The sequence below is a fragment of the Bubalus kerabau genome, chromosome 6 (genome assembly GCF_029407905.1).
Source record: "Bubalus kerabau isolate K-KA32 ecotype Philippines breed swamp buffalo chromosome 6, PCC_UOA_SB_1v2, whole genome shotgun sequence".
NCBI classification, from domain to species: Eukaryota; Metazoa; Chordata; class Mammalia; order Artiodactyla; family Bovidae; genus Bubalus; species Bubalus kerabau.
In genome coordinates, this window is record NC_073629.1 from 104,372,614 (window position 1) to 104,399,536 (window position 26,923).

General features: G+C 44.1%; 1 protein-coding gene across 2 annotated transcripts in view; it reads right to left on the reverse strand.

The window, feature by feature from the left end:
- Window positions 1-1,542: 1,542 nt before the first annotated feature.
- Window positions 1,543-26,923, reverse strand: part of RIMKLA (ribosomal modification protein rimK like family member A) — a 33,521-nt gene continuing 8,140 nt past the window's right edge. For both annotated transcript variants that reach the window (XM_055586194.1, XM_055586195.1), the window contains exons 2-5: window positions 18,800-19,030; window positions 12,846-12,932; window positions 7,080-7,283; window positions 1,543-3,541 (exon numbers count right to left, since the gene is read on the reverse strand). In XM_055586194.1, coding sequence (XP_055442169.1) covers window positions 3,051-3,541; window positions 7,080-7,283; window positions 12,846-12,932; window positions 18,800-19,030 — 1,013 coding nt within the window. In that variant the 3' untranslated portion in view covers window positions 1,543-3,050. The remainder of the gene's footprint in view (window positions 3,542-7,079; window positions 7,284-12,845; window positions 12,933-18,799; window positions 19,031-26,923) is intronic.

Consider the following 26,923-nt stretch of genomic DNA (forward strand, 5'->3'; position numbering starts at 1 on the left):
AGACATTTTTCCCAAGTGCAGAATCATATATATTCTGAGTGACTGAGCTATTGGCATTCAAGTTTTGACCAGTTTCAAGATGCTACTACCAGATAATGGGAAAACTGCATACAGACACCGCAATTTATGTTACATAAGGAAGACTGTTGGTTGATATAGCAGTCAAGAGTTTCAGGTTATATACGATACATCCAGAAGGCTGAATACATTACTCCTTTCAGGTCATAAGACCTCTGAGAAGCTGCATCCATTTTCAGGCCCCCCCACCACTGTTTAGTGTGCTAAAGCCAAGAATTTATGGTCTCTTTCCTTAACTCCTCCCAGAGGAGGGGTGATAGCAAACTGTTAAAAACCAGTTGCTATAGGCATCTCTCTACCACCACCCACATAATGCAGTCTCATTAATTAACTCACTTCAACCTCAAAGCACACCGCCCTCAAGAGGTAAATAAAATAGGCATATCCCCTATCAGAAGAATGGAAAAATCGAGGTCAGAGTCAACTTGATTGTATAGGGTTATCAGCTGTTGAAGGGAAGAATCAGAATGAGGAGTTGGCTCTGTGCCCCATGTTCCCTCCAGCAGGCCCTGTGGGCAGCTGTGACGAGGTCGACCCAGCCATCTGGCTGAGGCTCACAGGGCCCACAGCCAGAGTGGGAAATCCTGGAGCAAGGCTATGACCCAGCTGTGCCCCAGCTTTCTCTGCTTCTAGACAGGGCTGGGTTCCGAGCAATGATGCCAATGACTACAGATGTCACTGGCAGCTGGAAAACAGGCCCCTCTTGACAACTCTGGAAGCATCCTCTAGCTGCTCTGCTCAGGATGGGGCCCACTATCATCCCCTTAGTTAAAATGGAGAGACTGAGCTTACACTAAACTGTGGGAAGGGGTGGATGCAGCTTCCAGAAGGTCATCACTTGGTTCAAAGGTTTACATAGAAAGCATCTGGCCAATTCCAACGAGAACAGACCTAGAACCATTCTGCTAAACCCACCCTGAGTGGTAAAGATAAGGTACATGCCTTAACCTATACTAAAGGTGAAGGATTATCATTTTTCAACTGTGCGGACACATGACTGGAGTCACAGCTCAGTGGCATGCACCTTATTTGACTGTATTTAAACTACTACTGTGCAGGGCGACATCTCCAGTTTTCAGTTGTGCAACTGTTACTTAGTGAGATCTGATTTTAGCCACAGTTATTTTCAAAGCCAGTTTCTATTTAAATGTGTTGTGAAAGAAAATGGACTAGTTTGACTTGACACACATTTTACATTACAGAAGAAGTTCAGGAATTCATACACCCAAATGGGTGTTGCTGCCTTCAAACTAGTCACCTTGGGAAGATGTGTGGTTAGTCGAGGGAAGCTGGCCTTACTCAGAACATTTCTAGAACCCTCCTTGGAGCCATCCACCTGTAAGCTTCCCTAATGTTGTTGGTCTTTGTCCTTTAAGGGTAGATTTCTTTTTTGAGGAATGATTTAACAGCCAAAGAGCATTAGAAGATAAGTCTAAGAAAATGACTGATAGAGCCTGGGATAACCTCTGGGGAGGAGTGATGTAAAAAATGAGGTCTGACTATAAGGTGGTGAGGCCTCTTTTCTTGCATGGCTTCAGAGATAATTCCGAACAGGAAGTCTATGTGGTCTTGGCACATGGAACATTGCAGCTCAAGAGTAAGGTCTCCCAAGGAAGTAAGTATGAACAGGGTGACTCTTGAGTGCATATGTTCTAGTTTATTTGGTTAAAAAGGTAGCCGTGTTCATTTCTGTCATACTTCATACAAGCAGAAATGGAAAACTCCATCTCTGTGATTCCTCCCAAGGGAAGGGTCATCATCTCTGCTAGAAGAGCTAAAATGGAAAGTACTTGGTGTCATGTCAACATTATCCACTTCCCTTCACCATCCCCCCATAAGATGTGCAATGAGTTATCCTTGATACCTGAGTCTCCCCAGTGTGGAAAAGTGAGTAAAGACAGGTCTCTGGAACCTGGGTAAGACTAGTATGTCAATGGGACTGGAGTGTGTTTCCAACGGCTCTATCTACCCAACAGGCCCACAACACCAACTCGTATGAGAAAATCTCCTATAGCTAAGTACACAAAGTTTCAGCAGAGGAAGGGGGAAATGATTATTTTTCAGTAGCTCTCTAGGATTAAAAACCCACTGGCTTCTGATGTCAAGTGAACAGGAGTCCACTGAAAAGAAGTCCATGGTGTTCTAGTGCACGCTTAAGGAAGGAAGTGTGTGGCCACTACCTCACTGAAATGCATTTCCAGCTGAGGCCAAAGGCAGCAAAGGTGCAAGAGGCTGCTGGGGCTGGCATTAGTTGAAGCAGGGTCTATACACTTGGCAGTCTGTAGAAAGCCCCAGTTACAGAGCAGGATGTCTGCCAACCACTGAAGTCAAAGGACGCTCAATCTCACTTTCTACAAAGTGCTTCATTGAAGATGCTAATGAGGAAGCTCCCCTTGAAACACCATATCCTGAGTGTCAGAGAAATATGGTCAAGACGGTGATTGATGGGGAGCAGAGACTGATTCTTTAACAGCATTGGGACTGTGTATTCTCTGAGCATTTCTCTCACACACACACACGGGCGCGCGTGCGCGCACACACACACACTCTTAATGAAGAGCACACAACTGCAGTCACATTCCACCTCTTCTGCACGTGCCTCTGTCGGGTGGTTGCTCTTTTGTACAGTATCTCCAGAAGCAGTTCCAACTTAATGGGCTCCACTGCTAAAAGCCAAAGCACAGCACAGAGTCAGTGCCCCAAGTCAGCCGTAGCATCCAAGTGCTTGCGGCAGACATCGGTTTCAAATCAATCAGTCGGGATGTTGTTCTCGGTGAGGGTTTTTATATTAGTGTTTCTAAAAACCACAAAGCTAGGCCATTTGCTTAAATCATCATTAGAAAGAATGCCGAGTGCCCAGATGGGATTTCTAGTTTCTGTGCAAATGAAATCACACTAGTCCAGATTTTATTCGCTCAAAACTACTAGGGAAGCAGTAGGATTTGGTTTCAGTGCTGCCAAAAAGCAGGAATTCACTTAAGTTTTAATTCTGAAGCAATCCTGGTGTTAATGTTGTAGCTGGGGTCAGGCAGCATGGGGGCCGGGGCCCCTGCTGTGCTGGCTGAGGAAGCCCGGATCTCTCCCAGTTCAGGCTCACTCTCGCTGGAGGTAGACCCGCTGTTGATGGCATAGACGCTCTCCGCAACTCCCTGAGCTGAAGCACAGCCATCTGGCTCTTTCTTCTCCCTGGGGCTAGACAAGCCCGGGAGGACGGCCATCTTCCCGGTCTGCCTGTTGGGCAGCAAGGACATGGTGTAGTCTGCAATGATCCCGCCCACATCTAAGTTGCATGCCTGGTCGAAGGCTAGGAAGCCCACGTTGGCATTTGCCTCACACACCACAAAGGAGCCATCGTCCATGATGAGAAGATCGATGCCACAGAAGTCCATGCCCAGGATGTTGGACACCTGGATAGCCAGCTGCTTGCCTTGTTCCGTCAGTGGGCACATGACGCCCACGCCACCTGTGGGGAAATCACAGTGATGTAACAGTGATACTGTGACCGAGCAGGACCCTACGGGGGCTTCCCAGAATAGACCCTCACCCATGTTCTCCGCTTGCCTTTTGTCTGTAGAAAAACTTTAATCAAAGAATAAATTTAATCAGAGAAGTGAGAACATGCACAAAGAAAGGAAAACAGTCCAGCAAGACAAAATAATAATACTTTAGCCATTAAACAAAGCAAGGACTTTAGCTTTCCCTCAAGGACTATAGATAATATTCTGAGCCATGTCCTTTGAGCTGTTTTGCAAATACTGAAACCCTCACCAGGTTGAAGAAGTTAACTGTATGCTGTCCACTGCATGTAGACCCCAGACCAGTAGGAACCAGAAGGTTGATGATGCTGAGTCCCCATTATCTCATCACTGATCAATAAGAAGAATGTCCATGAGCTGATCATGCTCAGCTCCCTGAAAACTATGAGCCTCCTCACTACCCCCTCCAGGGCGGGGCACACAGTCCTGTGGGCATCAGCCCACTGTGGCCCCTTTTGCCTGGCAAAGCAATAAAGCTATTTCTTTTGGTGCTGTGCTGTGCTTAGTTGCTCAGTCGTGTCTGACTCTTTGCAACCCTATGGACTATAGCCCACCAGGCTCCTCTGTCCATAGCATGCTCCAGACAAGAGTACTGGAGTGGGTTGCCATGCCTTCCTCCAGGGGATCCTCCCATCTGCCACATTGCAGGAGGATTCTTTACCATCTGACCCACCAGGGAAAGTCCAAGAATACTGGAGTGGGTACCTACCCCTTTTCCGGGAGTACTTCCTGACCCAGGAATCAAACTAGGGTCTCCTGCATTGCAGGCAGATCTTGACCAACTGAGTTACCTGTAGAATTTCTATTTCTCCCAAAACTCTGTCTCCGAGATTTAATCCGGTCCCAGTGTACAGAGGCCAAATTTTGGCAACAATACCAGATACCAACTGATGAGTTAAATGACCTTTCAAAGGAAGGAGGGTATGCTGGCGAGAGGCAACGAAATGGGCATTTTTATCACTCACAAAAGGTCTGCATGGAAATCAGGACACTCTTTGAGAAAGTAATATGAAAGCAATACTCTTTTCTAGAGTTTAAAAAAATGTTTATATTCTCTGACCCAGTCATCACACCATGAAGGGAATAACCTTATATAATAGGGAAAAAAGCTTTATGCACAAATATGCTGACGGCAGAGTTATTCAAAATACTGGAAAATCAAAATACTGGTATACAGTAGTCATTTGATATTTGTTGATGAGTAAATAAAATATTATCATCTAAGTAGCTCACAAAATAAGAAAGGAGCATAGTTTATAACCATTAGTAAAAATGATGGTGAGTTTGAGATCACATGGGAAAATATTAACACTTAAAAGTTATAAAGGCTGTGCAGCATGACCATGATTATGAAAAAAAAAAAAAAAAAAAACCCCAAAACCCATTGTCAGAAACAAGACCACCAAAATGTTAACACTGGTTATCTCTAGATGGTGGGATTAATGATAAACATCTTTTTTCATTTGACTCTGCCATATTTCCTAACTCTTCTACATTGAGGATGCATTAGAAGAAACTAGAAGAAACAAAATTAACTTATTGTTTTCCGAGAGAGGCTTGTGAGACAAAAATCCCATACCAAGACAGAGCCTACTTACTCGTTAAGAAGCTAAGACCTCAGATTTAATTGTCTCCCTTTAGTCTTCCTGCAAAGATAACACTTGGGACTTCCTTCGTGGTCTAGTAGGATAAGAATCCGCCTGCCAATTCAGGGGGCACAGGTTAGATCCCTGGTCCAGGAAGATCTCACGTGCCTCAGGGCAACTAAAGCCTGTGCCCACAACGACTGAAGCTGGCACTCTAGAGCCCGTACTCTGCAACAAGAGAAGCCACTGCAGCGAGACGCCTGTGCACTGTGATGAGGAGGAGCGCCCACACACCACAAACAAAGCCATGCAAAGCAACAGAGACCCAGCAGAGCCACAACAAATAAATCAAGTGGTTAGAAAAAATGACAAAAACGCAACGCTTGTATTCTCATAAACTGATGACTTAAACCCTAACTCTGCCTCTCCACTACTTACTACATTGTATGAGGAAAAGGCTTTAAGCAGCTTTAAAACAGTTCATCAAAAAAAAAAAAAAAAAAAGGCAATATGGATAAATTACAAAGCTGTGTATTTTCCAGTTAAAGAATGAATTCTGTGAAAGACAAACTGATAATACATAAGGTTTGACACTGTGGCAAGACATAGGAGTGTCATGAACATTAAATGAGATAATGTACTAGTACAGTGTCAACCTCCGCCTGGCACTTGCTTCTTTCACAGCACTTCAGTCACTGTATCTTACAATGACCTGTTCGTACGTCTTCTTCTTTACTGGACTATAAACTTCCTGAGGGCAAGGACTCTCATTAATCCTTACCCTATCAGCATCTACCCTGGACCCCACTCTGGGAGACTGCTCAACCACACTCCAGTTGAAGGACTGGACTGGTGTTTCGGCCTCTTCATTAGTCACCAGACTTGATATACTCATCTGGTGATCTGGGAAATAACAACTAGGTATTTTTTCACATTACCAACAAATTCTACTCATGACAATAGTTAACAATAGCTTTCTGTAATGAACATAAGAATTTCCATGCCCTTGGGACCATCTCCATTCACAACAGAACACAAGCCTTATCAAAAGGTTAATGGGATGGGGTTATGCATTTGACCCAAACAAACTGCAGCTTTCTAATAACATCAAATATAGAAGAAAAACACAATTAAAGAAAAAAAAAAGAAATACAATGTCAATTATCAATGCAAGGTAAAAGCATATGCTCTGTCTCCTGCCATTACTTTGGTTTACTTCTCACTTTCTTTTTTTGTTTTTGGCCATACCACACTGCTCGAGGGAGTTCCCAGACCAGAGATTGAACTCATGCCCTCAGCAGTGAAAGTCTGAGTCTGGGACACTGGAACCCCAAGGAGTACCCCCACCGCCTTAGTTTTAGACTCTCCTTACTTCTGGCCTGAGCTGCTGTTGCAGTTTCCAAACTCAGCTCCCCTGCCTCCCTCCTACACTTTCAATCCATCCTCTTTCCAGACATCAGTTTTTCTCAAACACCAGCCCTCCCGTCACTCCCGTGTTTAATGGGGACTGCCAGGTCCTAACACCTACGAGATAGGGTTCACATCGCAGTGTCCTGACATTCCCTGGTTTGACCTCCACCACGGCCCGTATACCCACCTGTCCCTGACCTGACTGCTGACTGCTAAGGGAAAGGGCTTGCTTCTAATTCCTCTCTGTGGTCCTGGCACCTTGCAGAGGGTCTGATCAGATAGGAGGGATCAAGACACCTGGACTGGGTGCAAACATCCTGAGACGGTGAAGGACTGGGAAGCCTGGCGTGCTGCAGTCCATGGGGTCACAGACAGGTGGACTGAGCAACTGAACAACAAAAACATCCTGATGAAAAGCCCCAGTGGCTTCCCCCTGACCAAAGGCCCACTCTGAGCTTCGATGCCTCACCGAGAGAGCAGTTGCTCTGCATCCGTCCATCTGTGGAGCAGCGAAGCATGGAGCCTATCACCTGGCCGCCGACCACCACCACCCGGATATCTTTTCCGTGGGACTCCTTCACGTACTTCTGGAACAGGTAGGGCACGTCGTGGCGGATCAGGTGGCAGATGTCTGAGAGGTGGTGTTTATCTCTTGCTAGAAAAACACCTTTCCCTTTAAGAAGAAAGACAAAGCAAAAAAAGGAGTTAGACACGCCTCTGAGCACGGTCCTTGCCATCCCACCTCCCGGTCCAGAGTCAAGCATTCTTTCCCAACCTGCCTCACTCTGGCCCCTTCAACTTCTCTGAGTTGACTCCTGTGTCTTCTCAAATGGCCATCAAATTTTATTTTCCCTGGGTTTTACTCACCTCCCTCTCTGTTCACAATGCTTTATTTTTTTCCAAAATGAAATCAAAATGCATCCCAGAAACACACAGAAGAGGCCAAAATAAAATCTTAAGAATCTAATTAATTCGGTTCCAAAACTGGAGGATGCTGATCTGTCAGAGTCCATGCCTCACTCACTTTTGTTTAAATCCCCCAAACTTACACTGTGTCAATCAATGTTTATGGAACATAATTAACTGAACATACTTTAGAGAAATTCCCAGTTGAGATGGAGAGAGACCACGGAATATAACGACACAGCCTGATATGGCATTAGGAGAGGTCAGTGCTGAATACTATGGGAGTTCAAGAAGTAGCCACTGCCAGACGTCCTGAACTTTCAAACATAAGAAATGTATTATTTGGCTATATCCAGTTAATTCTAAAAGGAATGACCCATACTTCTATTGATGTCTGGGGAAAGCATTCCTACTTGATTCCAAATTCTTTATTTTCTGCCTGAATCATTTACGCTTTTGAATTACTTGACATCTGCTTTTCCATTTTCACATTAGCTAACAGATCTGCGCAGGGGGGCCTGAAGGGTTTCCCCTACAAATTTGACATGAACAAACTATACCCTGAACCTTGTTAGCAAATATGGAACAAAGAGATGGTCTTCCTAAGATTTGTTACTACCTTAGAAAGAGTGGGACATTTCTGAAGTCTCAAAAAAAAAAAAAAAAAAAAAAATGAGGGATGGGTATCAGTCCCCAGTGGCAAATAAGATCAAAAAGTAACCTCCAAAACATGGCTTGGTCATTGGACATTTGGCACCAGGAGATCTGGCGTCTGGCAGCAGATGGCTGGGATTCAGTAATAGGAGGATTTTCAGCAGAAATGAGGGCTAAAAACAGCTTCCTTGGTTCCTGGCACAGAGGTTCCAATATGGGGCTTAGTCTGCAGTTAATTAAGGAGCTACAGTTTTAAAGCAAGGAGGGAAAAAACTAGGGTGGTGTGGGGGAAGAGGACTAAGGTTATTTAATCATCTACTGCGTGCCAAATACTTGATTTTTTTAAATTATATCTTTCATATTTCATGCTAGCTCTGTGAAGGCATTAGGACAAGTATAGCTATTTTTGTTTGACAGAAAAGGAACATTAGGCCCCACAAGATTAGTAACTTTCTGAAGGGCACATCTTGCATGAGTCCACTGTCTTCTTGAGATTTATTTCCATATACCAGAGCCTAACGACGACTGCAACTTTGTTCACTCCCTATCCACTGTCGCTCAGATGCTGTGTGTTACAACCAACCTGAAAATGAAATTAAGAACACCATTCCACTTACAATAGTATCAAAAGGAATACATTTAGCCAAACAGGTTCAAGATTTATTCACAGAAAACTACAAAACATTTTTGAAAGTAATTAAAGACTGAAATAAGTGGAAAGACATTCCATGTTCAAAAAACGGAAGACAATATTGTTAAGATGGAAATACTCCTCAAATTGGCCTACAGATTCAATGTCATCCCACCAAAACTCCAACTTCCTTTTACTGCAGAAATTGATATACTGGTCCTAAAATTTATATGTAAATTTATGGGACGGGTTTGGGTGGACTCTGGGAGTTGGTGATGGACAGGGAGGCCTGGTGTGCTGCGGTTCATGGGGTCGCAAAGAGTCAGACATGACTGAGTGACTGAACTGAACTGAATAGCCAACACAATCTTGAAAAAGAAGGACAAAGTTGGAGGACTTGAACTTCCCAATTTCAAAATTTTCTACTGGGGGCTCGGATGGTAAAAGAATAGGCCTGCAATGCAGGAGATCCGGGTTCGATCCCTGGGTCGGGAAGATCTCCTGGAGAAGGGAATGGCAACCCACTCCAGTATTCTTGCCTGGAGAATCTCATGGACAGAGGAGCCTGCTGGGCTACATATCTTCCACGAGGTCACAAAGAGTCAGACATGACTGTGTGACTGATACATACACACACACACAACAGTGTGGCATAAGGATAGACATATAGATCAATGAAACAGAACTGAGAACCCAGAATAAACCCTCATACAGATGGTCATTTTTGGATTTTTGACAAGAGTTCCAAGAGCATTCAGTGGGGAATCAACAGTCTCTTCAACAATAATGCCGGGAAAACTGGATATTCACAGGCAAATGAATGAAATTTGACTCCATCACACCATATACAAAAATTAATTCAAAATGGGTCAAACACTCCAAATGTAAGGGCTAAAACTGTAAAACTCTTAGAAAGAAAAATAGGTGTAAATCTGTATGACCTTGGATTAGGCAAGCACAAAATGACATCAAAAGCACAAGTAATCAAGAGAAAAAATTGGGCTTCATCAAAATCAAAACCTTTTGTACATCAAAGGATGCTATCAAAAAAAAGCGAAAAGACGACCTACAGAGTAGGAAGAAATCATGCTCAAATTATGTATCTGGTAAGAGTGTAGTAACCGCAATACAGCAAGAGCTCTAAAAAATGTAATACAAAGATCAGTAAACTAACTGAAAATGGGCAAAGAATTTGAAAAGTCATCTCTCCAAAGAAGATATACAAATGGGCAATAACATGAAAAGATGTTCAACATTAGTCATTAGGGAAATACAAATCAAAATTATAGTACAATCCCATAAACACCCACTAGGATGGCTATAATAAAAACAAATTAGACATTTAAAAGTTGCTGAGAGAGTAAATCTTAGATGTTTTTACACTAAGGAAAAAAATTCTGTACCTATGATGGATATTAACTTACTGTGATCATTTCACAATATATACAAATATTGAATCACTATGATGTACACCTGAAACTAATATAATGTTACACATCAATTACACCTCAATTAAAAAAAGATTTTAAAAATTTAAAAATAAATCTGTAAAACAGACCTATACATTACTAATGCTTGGCAAACATGCATTTTTGTTCTTTTTGCTTTGTGACTTGTTTTTATGGTGGAGGTATGTTGACCATTTAACATCACTTGCCTAGGCCAATTAATATACCTAATATAAAAGTTTTACTTAGTATGTGGTGAAAATAGAACTCTCATACATTGCTGGCAGGGATATAAAACAGCATAACTGTTGTGGAACACCACTGTAGGGAAACATTGGTGGTTTCCCTAATGTTAAACACAGAGTGGCCATATGACCCCACAATTCCCTTCTTAGGTGTATATATACACCCAAGAGAAATGAAAACATATATTCACACATATGTGCACCAATGTTCACATCAGCATTATTCATAATAGCCACAAAGCAAAACAACCCAAATGCCCATCAATGGACAACAGATAAACAAAATGTGGCATATCCATATAAAATATTACTGAGTCATAAAAAGGGATAAAAACCTGATCCATTCTCTAGCATGGATGATCCTCACAAACCTTACACTAAAAGAAACCAGACACAAAAGGCCACATATTGTACAGTTCCATTGATATGAAACATCCAAGAGGCAAATCCATAGAAACAGAAAGTAGATTAGGTGTTGCCAGGGACCAGGGGAGGGACCACTGGGATTGATCTTTGACAAGTACAGAGTTTCTTCTGGAGGTGCTGAAAATATTGTGGAATTAGATAGTGGGGGCTACCCTGGTGGCTCAGACAGTAAAGAATCTGCCTGCAATGCAGAGGACCTGGGTTTGAGCCCTTGGTCAGGAAGATCCCCTGGAAAAGGAACTGGCTACCCACTCTACTATTCTTGTCTGGAGAATTCCATGGACAGAGGAGGAGCCTGGCAGTCTACAGTCCATGGGGTTGCAAAGAATCGGGCATGACTGACTGACTAACATTTATTTACACAATGGTTGTACAGAAGAGTAAAAATACTAAAATCCTCATAATTGTACAACATAAAATGGTACGTTTTTTGTTTTATGAATTATCTCTTAATTTTTAAAACATCTATAAGTACTACATCTGCTATTTAGTTTACTTATCATCTGTTTTACCTTTCTACAATGTGAGCTCCTTGAGGGCAGGAAGTTTTGTTCTGCTCCTTTCTGTATCCCCCTGGCACTTTGTGGGCACTCAATAAATATCAGCTGAATTTTATTTCATGTATATTTCACCACAATAAAAAAAACTAGTTGAGACACTGCATTTTTGCACTGCAGTATATCTGAACAGTATTCAGAGCCCCACGTCACCATCCCAACTCATTTCTCTTACTCCTCAACTCCTTTCCCAGGTTGCTCTGCCCACGCTGGCTTCTGCATGCTGCTTACCCAGTTCAAATTCCAGATTCCAACTGAAGTCTCCTTTCCTTCCACTGAGGCCTTCCCTGCCTCAGGGCAGAGCGGGTCCCTCCCTCTGTGAGGCTGAACCAGGCGCTAGGGCCTGCATGGCACAGTGGTCATCACCTGCAATGCAACGCCTCTACCCTCTACACAGCGAAGACCAAGAGCAGGCTGGGTGTCAGGTTCATGGGAACTGCTCATTCCATGTCCACCCAGGGTACCTCCTGTCACTCCAGATGCCCTGAGCAGTAAAGGATGCCATCTGGGTATCATCAGGAGGTACCCGCTCACATACCACAGGGGAGGGGAACTACTTCTGGCTGCACACAGCCTCTTCAACTACTGTGTCCTGAGCACTGTAGGAGGTCCTGGGGACAGAGATGGGCAGGACCAAGTTCCCACCTCTGAGCAGCTGCAGTAGGAAAGGGGAAAAGGCACAGAAATCTATACCTGTCGTACAGCGTAGTACTACGCTGGAGGCGAGGATGAAGCGCTTCGGAAACACTAAGGGAAGAGTGATCAACTTTGGAAGAGAGGGAAAGAGACCAGGGTTGTGGAGGGAGAATAAATGACATGAAGCTGGCTTTAACACATAGGCAGCTCACTAGAGCACAGAGGAAGGCAGCATCCCCAGAAAAGGGAAGAGAACAAAGATTTTTTAAGAGAGCAGGATACAGTCTAGGCTAGAATGGATTATGGAGTGTTCAGGTAGCCAGAGAAGGCTGCCAAGGTATGTGGACACCCTCCAAGGTGAGGAATAGGAACTGTGTCTAACAGGCAACACAAACTCTTGGGAAGGTTTTTCAGCAAAGGGGTGACAAGAAGAGATCTATGTTCCAGAGAAACTGTTTCCCACAAAGACGAGAGGATGCACTGGCAGTGGAGTTCAGGAAACCAGTCAGAACCAAGTCAGGCGTTTACTGCGAGAGTCTAGGGAAGGGCCGGGAAGGGTGTAGACAAAGCTAGAACAGTGGGAACAGCGAGAAGGGGACAGAGCTAAGGACTACACCACAAGCTCCGCCAGGGGGAGCTCCGTTTCTCTGAGCAGCGCTTCTGCAGCGCGGGGGCGAGGGTCTCGTCCGCAGAGCTGCCGCCCAACCAGAAGCCGGGGCAGAGGGCACTGACCCCGGTGTCCGCGCGTGCTCTTCACCACCACGGGGTAGCCCAGCGGCTCGGCTTCATCGATCATTTTCGAAAAGTCTTCATGTCCGCCTGCCAAGAAAAGCGAAAGTCAGGGAAGGTGAGGCTGATGGTTGGGGGGGGGGGGGGGTGGGGGGGGTCTGTGGGAATTCTTTAGAGGCCTAGCGTCTCTCTGATTAAGGCAATTTGAACCCATTCCATCCGACAGACTATGTATTTTGTACCTGTCATCCAAAAGGTGGGAGCAGAGAGAGAAGGTAAGCGGCATTATCAGGGGCTTCTACCTGGCAGAGGCTTCACGTGCTCCAGTCCATGTCATCCTCATGACAAGCCCATGGGCAGGGCAGGGATTTTTTTCCCTTATCATGGCTGGGGTAGGCAGACCTCTAAGAAGGCCCCTGAGATTCCTACCTGCTGGTGTACATGCCCTGTATAATCCCCCTCCTAAGTGTAGGAGGGACCTGTGACTATGCTGGGACAGCATTCCTGTGATCAGGCTAATAATCAGTTGACTCGAATTAATTAAAAGGGAGATATTCTTGGTGGGCCCTGTCCTAATCAGGTGAGCCCTGTAAAAGAAGGTGAAGCAGCAGAGAAACTCCCCTGCTGGCCTTGGGGGAGTGAACTGCCATGCTGGAGAGAAGTCCATGTGACAGGGCCAGGCGGGGAGCCTCTAGGAGCTGAGAATGGCCCTAAATTAACAACCAGCAGAAAGAGGGGACCTCAGTCCTACAACTACAAGGAACTCAATGCCAACCAGTGAGCCTGGAAGACCCCAGACCTCAGATGAGATCCCAGCCCAGCTGCACCTTGATTTCAGCCTAGTGAGACCTGAGTATAGAACCCGGCTATGCCATAGCTAGACTTCAGACCTTCCAAAACTGTGAGTTGGTAAATGGGTGTTGTCTAAGCTGCTGAGTTTTCAGTAGATTGTTGTACAGAGGTAGAAAACTATTATCCAAAGAAACCAAGTCTGGGATTTGTCTCATCCAAGGTTAAGGCATGACTGAATTGGCTCCACTATACTCCTTTTAGCCTTCATTTAAAAACTGTGAATATTAATATGTATTAAAATCCTTCTAAATTGTTTTATAAGCTTCCTTGATTTCCTACACTTTGCATCTTTGTTGTTGTTGTTTAGTTGCTAACTTGTGTCTGACTCTTTTGTGACACCATGGACTGTAGCCCACCAGGCTCCTCTGTCCATGGGATTTCCCAGGCAACAGTACTGGAGTGGGCTGCCATGTCCTTCTCCAGGGGATCTTCCCTACCCAGGGATCAAACCCACGTCTCTGCATTACAGGCAGATTCTTCACCACTGAGCCACCAGGGAAGCCCCTTTGTATCTTTAGGGGACCATTATTCTTCCTACCACAGGTGTTATAGCTCATCAATTTTTTTGCAAAACAAAATACTCTGAAATACTAATAAGACCTGTCACAAAAGTGCTAATGATTTTTAAAAACGAAAAGCAGCATACAGAGGCAATGCAGATAAAACAGGGGCATCATCACATGAAAACATTTTATAAGAAGAGAAGTCCTAGCTTCCTGATACCCACTGATAAAGGTACTCCTCTCTAATGATCTTTTTGTCCTTCCCTAGAATACAATGCAAGGAAGGCCCTTTATTTATTTATTTATGGCTGATGGTATGTGGAATCTTAGTTCCCCAACCAGGCACTGCACCTGCAGCCCTTGCACTGGAAGTATGGAGTCTTAATCACTGGAGTGCCAGGGAAGTCCCAAGAGGGGTTTTTCTTATCTGAGGCCATTCCTACACCTGGGCCTCAGACCCCTTTCCCTCTCACCTCCTCAGGGATTTTGCAACATTAAGTGTCCTCCCTCTGCTGTATCTTCAACCTCTCAGTTCAGAACGGCAGCAGTATTTTAAACACGCTCAGTCGTCTCCCATCTTAAATAAAACCCATTCCTTAACCCTGAATCATCCCTCAGTTACAGCCTTGAAGACAGTAGGGAAAACCACTAGACCATTCAGGTAAGACCTAAATCAAATCCCTTACGATTATCCAGTGGAAGTGAGAAATAGATTTAAGGGACCAGATCTAATATACAGAGTGCCTGATGAACTATGGACGGAGGTTCGTGACATTGTACAGGAGACAGGGATCAAGACCATCCCCAAGAAAAAGAAATGCAAAAAAGCAAAATGGCTGTCTGAGGAGGCCTTACAAATAGATGTGAAAAGAAGAGAAGCGAAAAGCAAAGGAGAAAAGGAAAGATATAAGCATCTGAATGCAGAGTTCCAAACAACAGCACGGAGAGATAAGAAAGCCTTCCTCAGTGATCAGTGCAAAGAAATAGAGGAAAACAATAGAATGGGAAAGACTAGAGATCTCTTCAAGGAAATTAGAGATACCAAGGGATTTTTCATGCAAAGATGGGCTCAATAAAGCAAAGAAATGGTATGGACCTAACAGAAGCAGAAGATATTAAGAAGAGGTGGCAAGAATACACAGAAGAACTGTACAAAAAAGATCTTCATGACCCAGATAATCACGATGGTGTGATCACTCACCTAGAGCCAGACATCCTGGAATTCGAAGTCAAGTGGGCCTTAGAAAGCATCACTACAAACAAAGCTAGTGCAGGTGATGGAATTCCAGTGGAGCTATTTCAAATCCTGAAAGATGATGCTGTGAAAGTGCTGCACTCAATATGCCAGCAAATTTGGAAAACTCAGAAACTCAGCAGTGGCCACAGGACTGGAAAAGGTCAGTTTTCATTCCAATCCCTAAGAAAGGCAATGCCAAAGAATGCTCAAACTACCGCACAATTGCACTCATCTCACATGCTAGTAAAGTAATGCTCAAAATTCTCCAAGCCAGGCTTCAACAATACAAGAACCGTGAGCAAGCTGGTTTTAGAAAAGGCAGAGAAACCAGAGATCAAATTGCCAACATCCACTGGATCATCAAAAAAGCAAGAGAGTTCCAGAAAAACATCTATTTCTGCTTCATTGACTATGCCAAAGCCTTTGACTATGTGGATCACAATGAACTGTGGAAAATTCTGAAAGAGATGGGAATACCAGACCACCTGACCTGCCTCTTGAGAAATCTGTATGTAGGTCAAGAAGCAACAGTTAGAACTGGACATGGAACAACAGACTGGTTCCAAATAGGAAAAGGAGTACATCAAGGCTGTATATTTTTACCCTGCTTATTTAATTTATATGCCGAGTATATAATGAGAAACACTGGGCTGGATGAAGCACAAACTGCATCAAGATTGTGGGAGAAATATCAATAACTTCAGATATGCAGATGACACCACCCTTATGGCAGAAAGTGAAGAAGAATGAAAGAGCCTCTTGATGAAAGTGAAAGAGGAGAGTGAAACAGTTGGCTTAAAGCTCAACATTCAGAAAACTTAAGATCATGCCCTGCAGTCTCATCACTTCATGGCAAGTAGATGGGAAAACAGTGAGAGATTTTATTTTTGGGGGCTCCAAAATCACTGCAGACAGTGCCTGAAGCCATGAAATTAAAAGACGCTTACTCCTTGGCAGTAAAGTTATAACCAGCCTAGACAACACATTAAAAAGCAGAGACATTACTTTGGCAACAAAGGTCCATCTAGTCAAGGCGATGGTTTTTCCAGTAGTCATGTTTTGATGTGAGAGTTGGACTATAAAGAAAGCTGAGTGCTGAAGAACTGATGCTTTTGAACTGTGGTGTTGGAGAAGACTCTGGAGAGTCCCTTGGACTGCAAGGAAGTCCAACCAATCCATCCTAAAGGAGATCAGTCCTGAGTGTTCATTGGAAGGACTGATGTTGAAGCTGAAACTCCAATACTTTGGCCACCTGATGCGAACAGCTGACTCATTTGAAAAGACCCTGATGCTGCCTCTGTCATCCCCTTCCCCTCCCACCTTCAGTCTTTCCCAAAAGATTGAAGGTGGGAGGGGAAGGGGATGACAGAGGATGGGATGGTTGGATGGCATCACCAACTCAATGAATGTGAGTTTGAGTAAACTCCGGGAGTTGGTGATGGACAGGGAGGCCTGGCGTGCTGCAGTCCATGGGGTCGCAAAGAGTCAGACACTGTTGAGTTACTGAATTGAACTGATCCCTCTGATCAAGCTATCAGAGGGCTTCCATTTCCTCACACCCCACTCACTTCCTCATCCCCGACAGGTTGGTTTTTCTTTCCAATGCTAAAGTGAAGCTGTAGTCATTGAACTCCCTGTGCTACATCCAACACACGTCTCTGTGCTTATGTTATGTGTCTTTTTAGAATCAAGCACGACTTTTCATTATACCACTGTCTGTGGTATGTTCTTCCCATTGGCGTCTGTCACCTCTCTTGTCTTCTCACCTTTCCAGTTGCTCTTACTTGGCTTCTTGCATAAGTTCTTCCTCCTTTTCCTATTCCCTAAAGGATTCTCTCCCAAACTCTCTTTTATTAATTATTATTTTATTATGATAAAATAGACAAAAAAAATTTACCATTTAACCATTTCATGCAGCCCAGGCCTCTCCTCATTCTGCATATTCTCCATGAGCAATCTCCATTCTTGTGATTTCACTGAACATAATGGAAGTTTCCACATCTACTTCCGTAGTCGACACCTCTCTCAGGAGCTCCGGATTCATTTATCTGGTGCCTACTGAATACTTTTACTCGCTTAATGTAGACACCTCATATAGAATGTGTCCTAAACCCAAAAAATCTCTCCCAATAATGCCTTGCCCTACCCACCTGTCTGTTTCTCTTCCCTGGAACACTCATTGAGTGTTTGCTTTCTCATCTGGTGGCCCAAACCAGACACCAGAGTCACTCTTGATTCCTCTCCACCGTGCTAACACCCAAACAATCATCATGTCCTCATATTTGTCTCCTTAAATCTTGAATCTGTTCACTTCATTCCTACTCTAACCACCTTATAGTTTCGGCCATCATTGCTCAGCTGCATCATTTATAAAGCCTACCACTGTACACGGCCTCCCTAATAGCTCAGTTGGCAAAGAATCCGCCTGCAATGCAAGAGACCTTGGTTTGATTCCTGGGTCAGGAAGATCCCCTGGAGAAGGGAAAGGCTACCCACTCCAGTATTCTGGCTTGGAGAATTCCATGGACTATATGGGGTCGCAAAGAGTCAGACACGGCTGAGCGACTTTCACTTTCACCACTATATATCCTGTCTCTCCTTTACCTCTGGTCTAATTCCTTCTCCGAAGTGTAGCCAAACTGACATTCTGACCTCTCATCAGGCCATTTCCTTGCTTAAAGCCCTCCAATAACTTCCTGTTAGTCTCTGGATTACCCCAACCTCTTTCATATACTGTAGATGGCAACTTCTTATCTTTCTAGCCATATACTCAACTCTAGTTCCCTGATATTCTACAAATTACTCAAAATAACACCAATCGGTCATGCTCTCGCTTACCTTTAGATCTTTCTATATTCTGCTTGCTTCTTAGACTGCTCCCTTACCCACCTTGCTTTAGCTCGATAATGTCAGCTTTATCTCTTTTGGGAAGTCTTCAATATCCTAAACTAAATTAGGAGCTCTCCTGTAAACCCGTACCATCTTGCACTAACTCTTATCCTGGCACTTACTACACTGCACTGAAACTGCCTGCTTACTTGCTGTCCTCTGCCCCTGATGAACTGGAAACGCCTTGAGAGCAGGACCCTCCTGCTTACTGCTAGAGCAGAGTGCCTAGTGTGGTGCTTGGCACACTGCGTGTCCCAGCTACATATTTAATGAACGAATTCCAGAGAAAAAGGAGCAAAGACATTTCAGACAGAGGGAATGACTGTGATACAGACTCAAGGTATTGACTCAACTAAGATGAACAGATTCACCTTGAAAGCCAACAAGAGCTACTAGAGGGCTTCTGGGGAGAGAGAACATAAGAGATGCGGGCAATTTGGAAAAACAAGTCTCAATTCTATTTTAAGGACACTCACCATAGGAGAAGGTGTCTGGCATGGGGACCCCATGCCCAGCCAGCTCCTGGAATGTCCAGAACTTGTTGATGCAGTTTAGAATGCTCTGTGGGCGGTTGACTAAGCGGCAGCCCAGCTTCTCCAGGTGTCGCAGGACGGTGATGTCACTGTCCGACTGCACGGAGGGCGTGGGCACGCGGACAAGCACCACGTCTGGGAAAGTGGTGAGCGCCTTTTGGTTCAGCTGCAGGCCTGCAATCAAAGGAAGAAGTGAGCTGTGTGCTGGCTGTCATCTAATCCCACCAGAAGCACTGGTTCCAACAGATTCCTCAAGACTGAAGTTAGCCGAAAGAAGAGCCTTGAAAGTGGCACTTGAATATCCTGTTGTAATGAGAGGCTACTGTCCATCTTATACTCTAAGCAAATGAACACTGAGGAAATTCCAAACAATGAATGGGGGCAGGGGAGGAGAGCAGTGTACCGAGAATAACCCAAGTCAGAAAAATCCATAGGAGATAATATAGTCCAGTACCTCCTTCCATATAGCACTATTAATAGTATTCCCTAGAACTTAGTGGCTTAGGAGGCTGGAGACAATGATAGGGAATGCAGTATAAGACACTTAAGGTATTTTTACTACTCTCATGATTTCATCTTTAAAAGTCATCTGGAATATTATGAATATAATGAATGTAAAATGTCAATGTTAAGTGAAAAAGAAATGATACAAAATTATCAATATAAGTTAGAAAAGGTATATCAACATTTTAACAGTGGTAATGGGATTATAGATGATTTCCTATAATTATCCATATTTTCCAAAATGTCTCCAACTGTATATTACCTTTATAACAAAAAACTTAAAAAATAATCAGTCTACTAAAAGTCAATTTAATATTAAGAAACACTAGAATGCATCACAAAACAATTGATCTGTATAGCCAAAGGACTTAAACCTGCCTGATACTGGATGAACTGGGAGTATTAGCTTGTGGTGAGGACTCAGAGGAACAGGAGTGCAGTCTTCAATTATCTGTAGGGTTCCATGAAGAAGAATTACTTGGCTTGTCTTCTGTGACCTCAGGAGATAGAGCTGAGGAGCTATCCATAAGAGCATTATTTTGTCTGACTGCTCACTGCTGTGACCCCAGCCCCTAGAACAGTATCTGGTGCGTGGTAGGCACTCCATGTTTGTTTAATTGTATAGAAGCTACATAGAGATGGATGTGGGCTCAACAAAAGGGATACTTTTCCGCTGTCTTAGGATGGAATGGGCTGAGGCTCATTAGGTCATTCAAGGATGGCACAGAAGGATTAGGTCATTCAAGGATGGCACATTCAAGGATGGCACATTAGGTCATTCAAGGATGGCACAGAAGGGATGTCACAGCAACCTGCGTGACCTCTTTCAACCCTGATAGCCTGTGGTTTGTATTCCTCTTAGTAGTTAACTAGGCATCTCCAGTGCACTCAGCATTTGGGGATACAATGACAGAGACAGGAAGTGGACTGGAGAAGGCAGTGAGAAGTGAGTTCAGGGAATTACTTGGTCTGCCTTAGTGAACCTTAAAGGAGTCTCTAACATGCTCCACAGAAAACCTTTTAAACACAGTTTGAGAACCATGTTATAGACTTTAACCTAAAGCACCTTTGATTTCGTAAGTGATAAAAAGTGCACAACCATATTAATTTCAAGTAAATAAAAGTTACCAAGGAAGTGACTATTTCTCTATTCAGGGATGAATTATATCAATACAAAAACTCTAAGCAAAACAAAACAACAGCAACCAAACAGAAAAACCCAAACCACAAAACAACTACATGGATCTAACTTGCACAGTTTCCTCCCATTCTAGATGTTTCACCAATTTAAAGCAAAGAGAGTAAGTACAGTCATTAAGTTAAATTGTTTTCAGTACTTCTGTTGACAGCGTGAACCCAAGGAACTGGAACGTAATTCTCAGGGATGATGTCTAAAGAGCATTCAGGTTATCTTCACTTTGCCATCAGAAAACAGTATCATTTATATGTGCTTTTTCCTTTGCCACTAATAGCCCCTGGGGAAAATAATCTGAAAGGGGGGAAAAAGCAAACCCTGAGTAATATCCTCAAAATTGGTAGGAGAAGAAAGAAAAGTATTCAAGTTGGTGAAAAAGGTGAGTAAATACAGAACAGTCGGGAAAAGTGACAGCCCAGAACGACATTACATAATGAGGTAATATATGCAAAAATGCTTTAAGAACTACGAAATGCTATGCATATGCAAGGCACCGGCATTTTTACTGCACAGACATTCTACGGAGCAAGGTAGGACACTTTATGGAGATTTGCACCACCTGATGAGAAAAATGGCTTTGCAACAGAAAAGTGACCTAGAGAGATGAGAAGCAGCAGAAACGTCTGGCTTTTAAATCTCGACACGAGACCACAGACAAACAGTTAAACTTCTAAATGGGAAGAAAAGAATTCAGTCATTTCTGGAAATACCAACCACATGTGGACAGAGACAGCTCAGCCTCGACAAGCAGATTCACGTACACCTAGAAGTCTTACCAGGACTTCATCTCTCTTCTCCAAAGGTAAATCTTTGGGCCTGGCTCATTCCAACTGAAGCCTTTAATAAACGAAGAATGGAATGGATTAACGTGGAGCTGAAAAGGCTCTTGCAAGCAGTTAGACAGATGTGGTCTCTGACTGTGCTGGCCTCCAGCTCTGTGCAGAGAGGAGCATGATGGATTTAGGGAAAACATCAGTACAACCAGTTCTTTCTCTGCCCATTGACCCAGCTCCAGCATCCATGCTATGGGGCAACGTCACTTGCCCCCTGATCACTCCCATTTTCTTTGCTATCTGTACCTTGGGCTTCCCATGTGGTGCCAGTGGTAAAGAATCTGCCTGTAATGCAGGAGACGTGGGTTTGATCCCTGGGTAGGGAAGATCCCCTGGAGGAGGACATGGCAACTCATTCCAGTATTCTTGCCTGGAGAATCCTATGCACAGAGGAGCCTGCCAGGCTACAGTCCATAGAGTTGCATAGAGTCAGACATGACTGAAGCAACTTAGCACAGCAGGTCACGGCACCTTGTCCAAATTAAACATTTCTAGAAGCAGGAGACAAGAGTCTGCAGCTTGTGATGGCATCCGTCAGCAGGAACGGTAGTTCCGCACAGCCATGGCCAAGAACAGCTTGGATTTAAGGCTGCTGCTAAGTCACTTCTGTCGTGTCAGACTCTGTGTGACCCCATAGACGGCAGCCCACCAGGCTCCCCCGTCCCTGGGATTCTCCAGGCAAGAACACTGGAGCGGGTTGCCATTTCGTGCTCGGCAAACCTGTCAGTGAATTCTTGAGCCTTTAACCACTTAGTCATCTCTCTCCCTCTTCCCATAAATATCTCCTCTCAGGAAAGGATGGAGCTTAATATGTCACCTTTCCTGGGATCATTAACATGCCCACTGCAATCTATGGGCCTTACGCCAAGGGAATGAAAGGCTGATGCAGGAACTCAGAGAGGGCAGGCTTCTGCTTTGCTGGCAAGGGATGGAAGGAAAGCCCTGAACCATGAGGGGCTCGTTCCCTCAATAACAAGCGATTTCATGTGATTAAGTGCCCTAGTGCTCTTGGGTATCACCTTGACCTGGACATCAGGGTGAAGGGAAAGGAGCTGAGTTGCTTCTGGGATATTTGGGATCTCTCAGGCTCCTAGACTGGGCTTGAGATTTACTATTTAGCCTCGAACCACTTTTTTTTTTTTTTTTTTTAATGATCACTCTGTCCCCGAACAGGTCCATAAGATTGTGAGAATGATCCGACCCCAAACTAGTTAGTACAATGATGAATAACCAACCTTGCTTAAATCAACTTTTTGAAACCACAATATTTCCTCCATATTACTTCCAAAAAGAATAATATATTTTCATGGGTAATTATGTTCTGATTTCCTTTCGACTCTATTATTTATATTTGGAGATATGTTTAATGTATTAAAAACAAGATAGAAAAATGAGTAACTTTTCCAAAGAATTGAGCCTGTTTTTCTTCCTAACCTATATATTGAATTAAATTAATTCTACAGAACTAGACTTTTGCATTTATATGTACAACAGCAGAGAAATGCACATAATAATACAGAGAAATAGCTTTAGAAATAAGTCATTATTGGAAAGCAGAGCTCTAAAAATTAAAACCCATTTTCAATCATTCATACAAATACAGGGAAGAGTCAAGGACAATAAAAGGTAGAATCATTCAGATCTGAATTTGCCTAACATTTTGTGTTTGAGGGACTTGGTTAAGAGCTTTCATATGTATGATCGTATTTAAATTAAAGATGTTTCGTTAAAAAAAAAAACAGAACAGACTTGTAGTTGCTGAGGAAGAGTGATGGCCTGGAGTTTGGGGGTGGTAAATGCAAACCATTACATTTAGAATGAATGAACAAGGTCCTACTGTACAGCACAGGGAACTATATTCAATATCCTATGGATACTGGGAGTATCCACAGGAAACTATATTCAAAACCATAATGGAAAAGCATATAAAAATAGAATGTATATACGTGTATAACTCCGTCACTTTGCTGTGCAGCAGCGATTGGCAGAACAATGTAAATCAACTATGCTTTAATTTTAAAAAAATGACATCTTGTATATGAACCCTTGTACTGGACTGATTATCAAAAGTCTTTGCGTTTACACAGACCCGATGCCCAGTGGGTCACCACGCTTTAGAGGTGTGGGCACAGAGCACTCATTCATATACACACATGTACATCTCTGGCTTCACAACAAAAATGCAAGCTTCAGAACTAAACTGGCAGGGCTTCCCCGGTGGCTCAGTCTTCAAGAATCTGCCTGCTAATGCAGGAGACATGGGTTTGATCCCTGATCTGGGAAGATCCTACATGCTGTGGAGGAACTAAGCCTGTGTGCCACAACTATTGAGTCTGTGCTCTAGAGCCCAGGAGCCACAACTACTGAAGCCCGTGTGCCCTAGAGTCCATGCTCCGAAACAAGAGAAGCCACCACAAGACCGCACAACTGCAACGAGCAGTGACCGCTGCTTGCCACAACTAGAGAAAAGCCCATGCAACGACGAAGAGCCAGCACAGACAAAAAAACAAATAATTGATTTTTAAAAATAAAACCCTAAACTGGCTTCTTGTATGCTAGGAAAAAAAACACTCTTCATGTACAAAGCAAGTGGCAGAAATAAGAAAAAGAGCAGAACACCATAGCAGGAAAGCCAGCAAAGGACCTTACTTACGGGAGTTTTTAGAACCACTACACTTGAGTAGGATCATGTTTACTACTAGCCACGGTTGGCAGTAAAGCTGAGAAAGGAATCAACACTATAAATTAAGTGGATAATAATCCATCAAGTGCTGCGCACTACCATGTCATGTTAGGAGGAATATATGTCATCCCAAACGTGATCTGGCTCATCCCAATCACTCTCCACATTTTCTCCGGTCTTTTTCTACCCTACCCACCAGCATTTCCTCATACGGAAGTTATTTTTATTCTTACTATGCCGCTCTTCCTTCCCTTTTAAAGGTCTTTGTTACAATGCTTCAAAGAAAATTGCACCTCCATCCCATTAAGACCACAGTCATTATGAGGCCACCTTCTTTTTCCACCAGATGCTATTTTGAGGTCATTTAATTCAGTTCAACCTTTATTGTACTGTTGCGATGAGTCAGACACACGAATACAAAGATGAGCCAGGTGGTCTCTGCCTACCAGGAGTTTATCGTCTCTTTATGGAGAAAGATACTGACATCATTCAGTCACTCAACACACATTTATCATTTCACACAGTCCTTCAGTGAAGATTTGTTGAGCACCTACTTTGGGCCAAACCCAGTGTTAGAGTTGGGTTTCCCCAGCAGGACTCCTGGAGACAAGGACTGAAGTACAAGAGGTTTATCATCAGGGTGGTAATTTCAGGAAACACTGGGAGGGAGAAGACAATGCTGCAAATAAAAGGTGTCTTAGGAAGTGAGTGATGACCTTGGCACCCAGAGCTTAATCCTGCTGGGCAACAATAAGAAATGGTTTAGTGCACACTCCTCGGTTACCACACCCAAGGGGCGAGGGAGCAAGTGATTTATAATTTTATATGTATTCTAAGTCTGGCTGAGAGCGGATCCAGGGGTGTGGTGTTAATTCCCTGGCCCTTCTGGCTTACCATACATGTGTGGACAAAGTGAGCTCCTGTAACCAGAGAAAGCTGTCAGGCAGAGATTCAGGTACTGCTGATGGTTAGATGCAGGACAGGGGGTGGGGTGGGGTGCCGTCAAATGTAAGAGCAAAGCACCATGGGAGAGCCTCTGACAGTGAAGGAACATGCATCCAGGCACCGTCTTAAGGGCTGGGCACAGGGGCTGAGGTGTGTGAGTGAGACAACATCCCTGGGATTTAAGAAGAAAGAAGACAGACAACTGTAATTAATGTCAGTGAGGTTCTACAGAGCACCTGGGTATTAAGAAGAGTTATCAGTCTGTTTGGGCAGGGGCTGGGGAGATTCTAACACAATATTAGAAGTGCTCTCGCAGGCATATATATCAGGGTACAGTGACAGCAAAGGAGGAGGGGACAGCTAGGTGATTATTTCTAAGAGAATCAAGGCAAGTTTCAGACAGGAGATGTCGACTCACGGTGCTTCTGGCTCACAAGAAACATGTGTAACTAATAAAAGCTTGATGTCTACCTCTTGTTGCAAAGGCATGACAACTCATACACACTGAGTTCAGGAATATCCCAGGGCTATTTGCAAAGGCCTTTCAAGAAGTTGAGGCCACAAGAGATGAAAGGCAATTATGGCAAAGTGGATAAAGTCCTGGCCTCCAAGTCAGAGACTTGATTTAATTTGTGCTGTCATTTGACAGCTTGGCAAGACAAAAAATGTCCCTGGGTCTCAGTTTGCTCTTCTGTAAAACAGAAGAACTTGAAAACCTTCCTCTCTCCCTCAGCTCACCAACACAATCTTTTATGCAACCACAAAGACAACTCTCATCAAGCCCTTCCCCCCTTTCACGTCAGTCTCTCAAGACTCCAGTCTCCAAGGCCACGTCCCTGGACTCTGATCCACACCCACCCCAGTTCTGACACTGCCTTTTCTACCCCCACCTCCGTCTCCCCTGTGCCCTAGGGGACTCAGTCGATGGGACTCAATGGGCAGCAAATCCCCTATCCTCGACCTTTTCAGTGAGTGTTCCTTTCCTCTTCTTTTTTGAGTCTAACTGACCCCTGCCTCTCCCCAGTGGCACTGCTTCTTACTCCCTCCTAAGCTGTGGCGGTTTTCTCTCTCTCACGCCGGGGGTCACTGGGCCTGGAGGTAGGAGAGACGTGCTCCTTGCTTCTCATTGTGGCTTGACCATCCCCCTTCTCTCCTCCTAAGACACCCAGTCTGGCTCTCGTCCAACCACACCACATCTCTCTACTTGTGCAGGTCTTCTAAGGCTCCCAGTCACTCCCCTGTCCTTGAAGCTTTAGCTCCAGACTCACTGACTGTCTTGCACTATCATAGATACTGGTGACTTCAATATCCCAGTGCAGGGGACCTGGGTTTGATCCCTGGTCAGGGAACTAGATCCCACATGTGGCAACTAAGAGTCTGCATGCTGCAGCTAAAGATCCTGCGTGCCGCAGGGAAGAGCAAAGATCCCATGTGTTGCAACTAAGACCCAGTGCAGCCAAAGAAAGAAGTCAATTAATTAAAATTTTAAAAAAAGAATTCTTCCAATGCCCAGGTCTCTCCATCTTTTGACTTCCTTTCCTCCAAGGATCCTGTCCATCACCCCAGCCCAGCCACCACTCCCAGTTACATTCCAGACTTTATGCAGTGATCAGAACTCCCATCTCCAACCACTGCCCCCTATCTTTCCAGCTCACTCTCTCATACCCCAACTCCAGCCACAGTTTGATACCATCTGGAACTACCATGCACGGGTCCCCCATCTTTTTACTGCCCTTCACCCGCTTCATGCCCTCACTTCCTCCCTTACACTATTTAAATTCCACAGTGAAGCACCACACATATACCCTCATGTCCTTGCACCACCCATTTCTTGGCTAAACCACAATCCCAGTAACCCTGATCCCACTCTGCCTACTTCATGTGTTCTTCTGTGCAATGCAGCATGG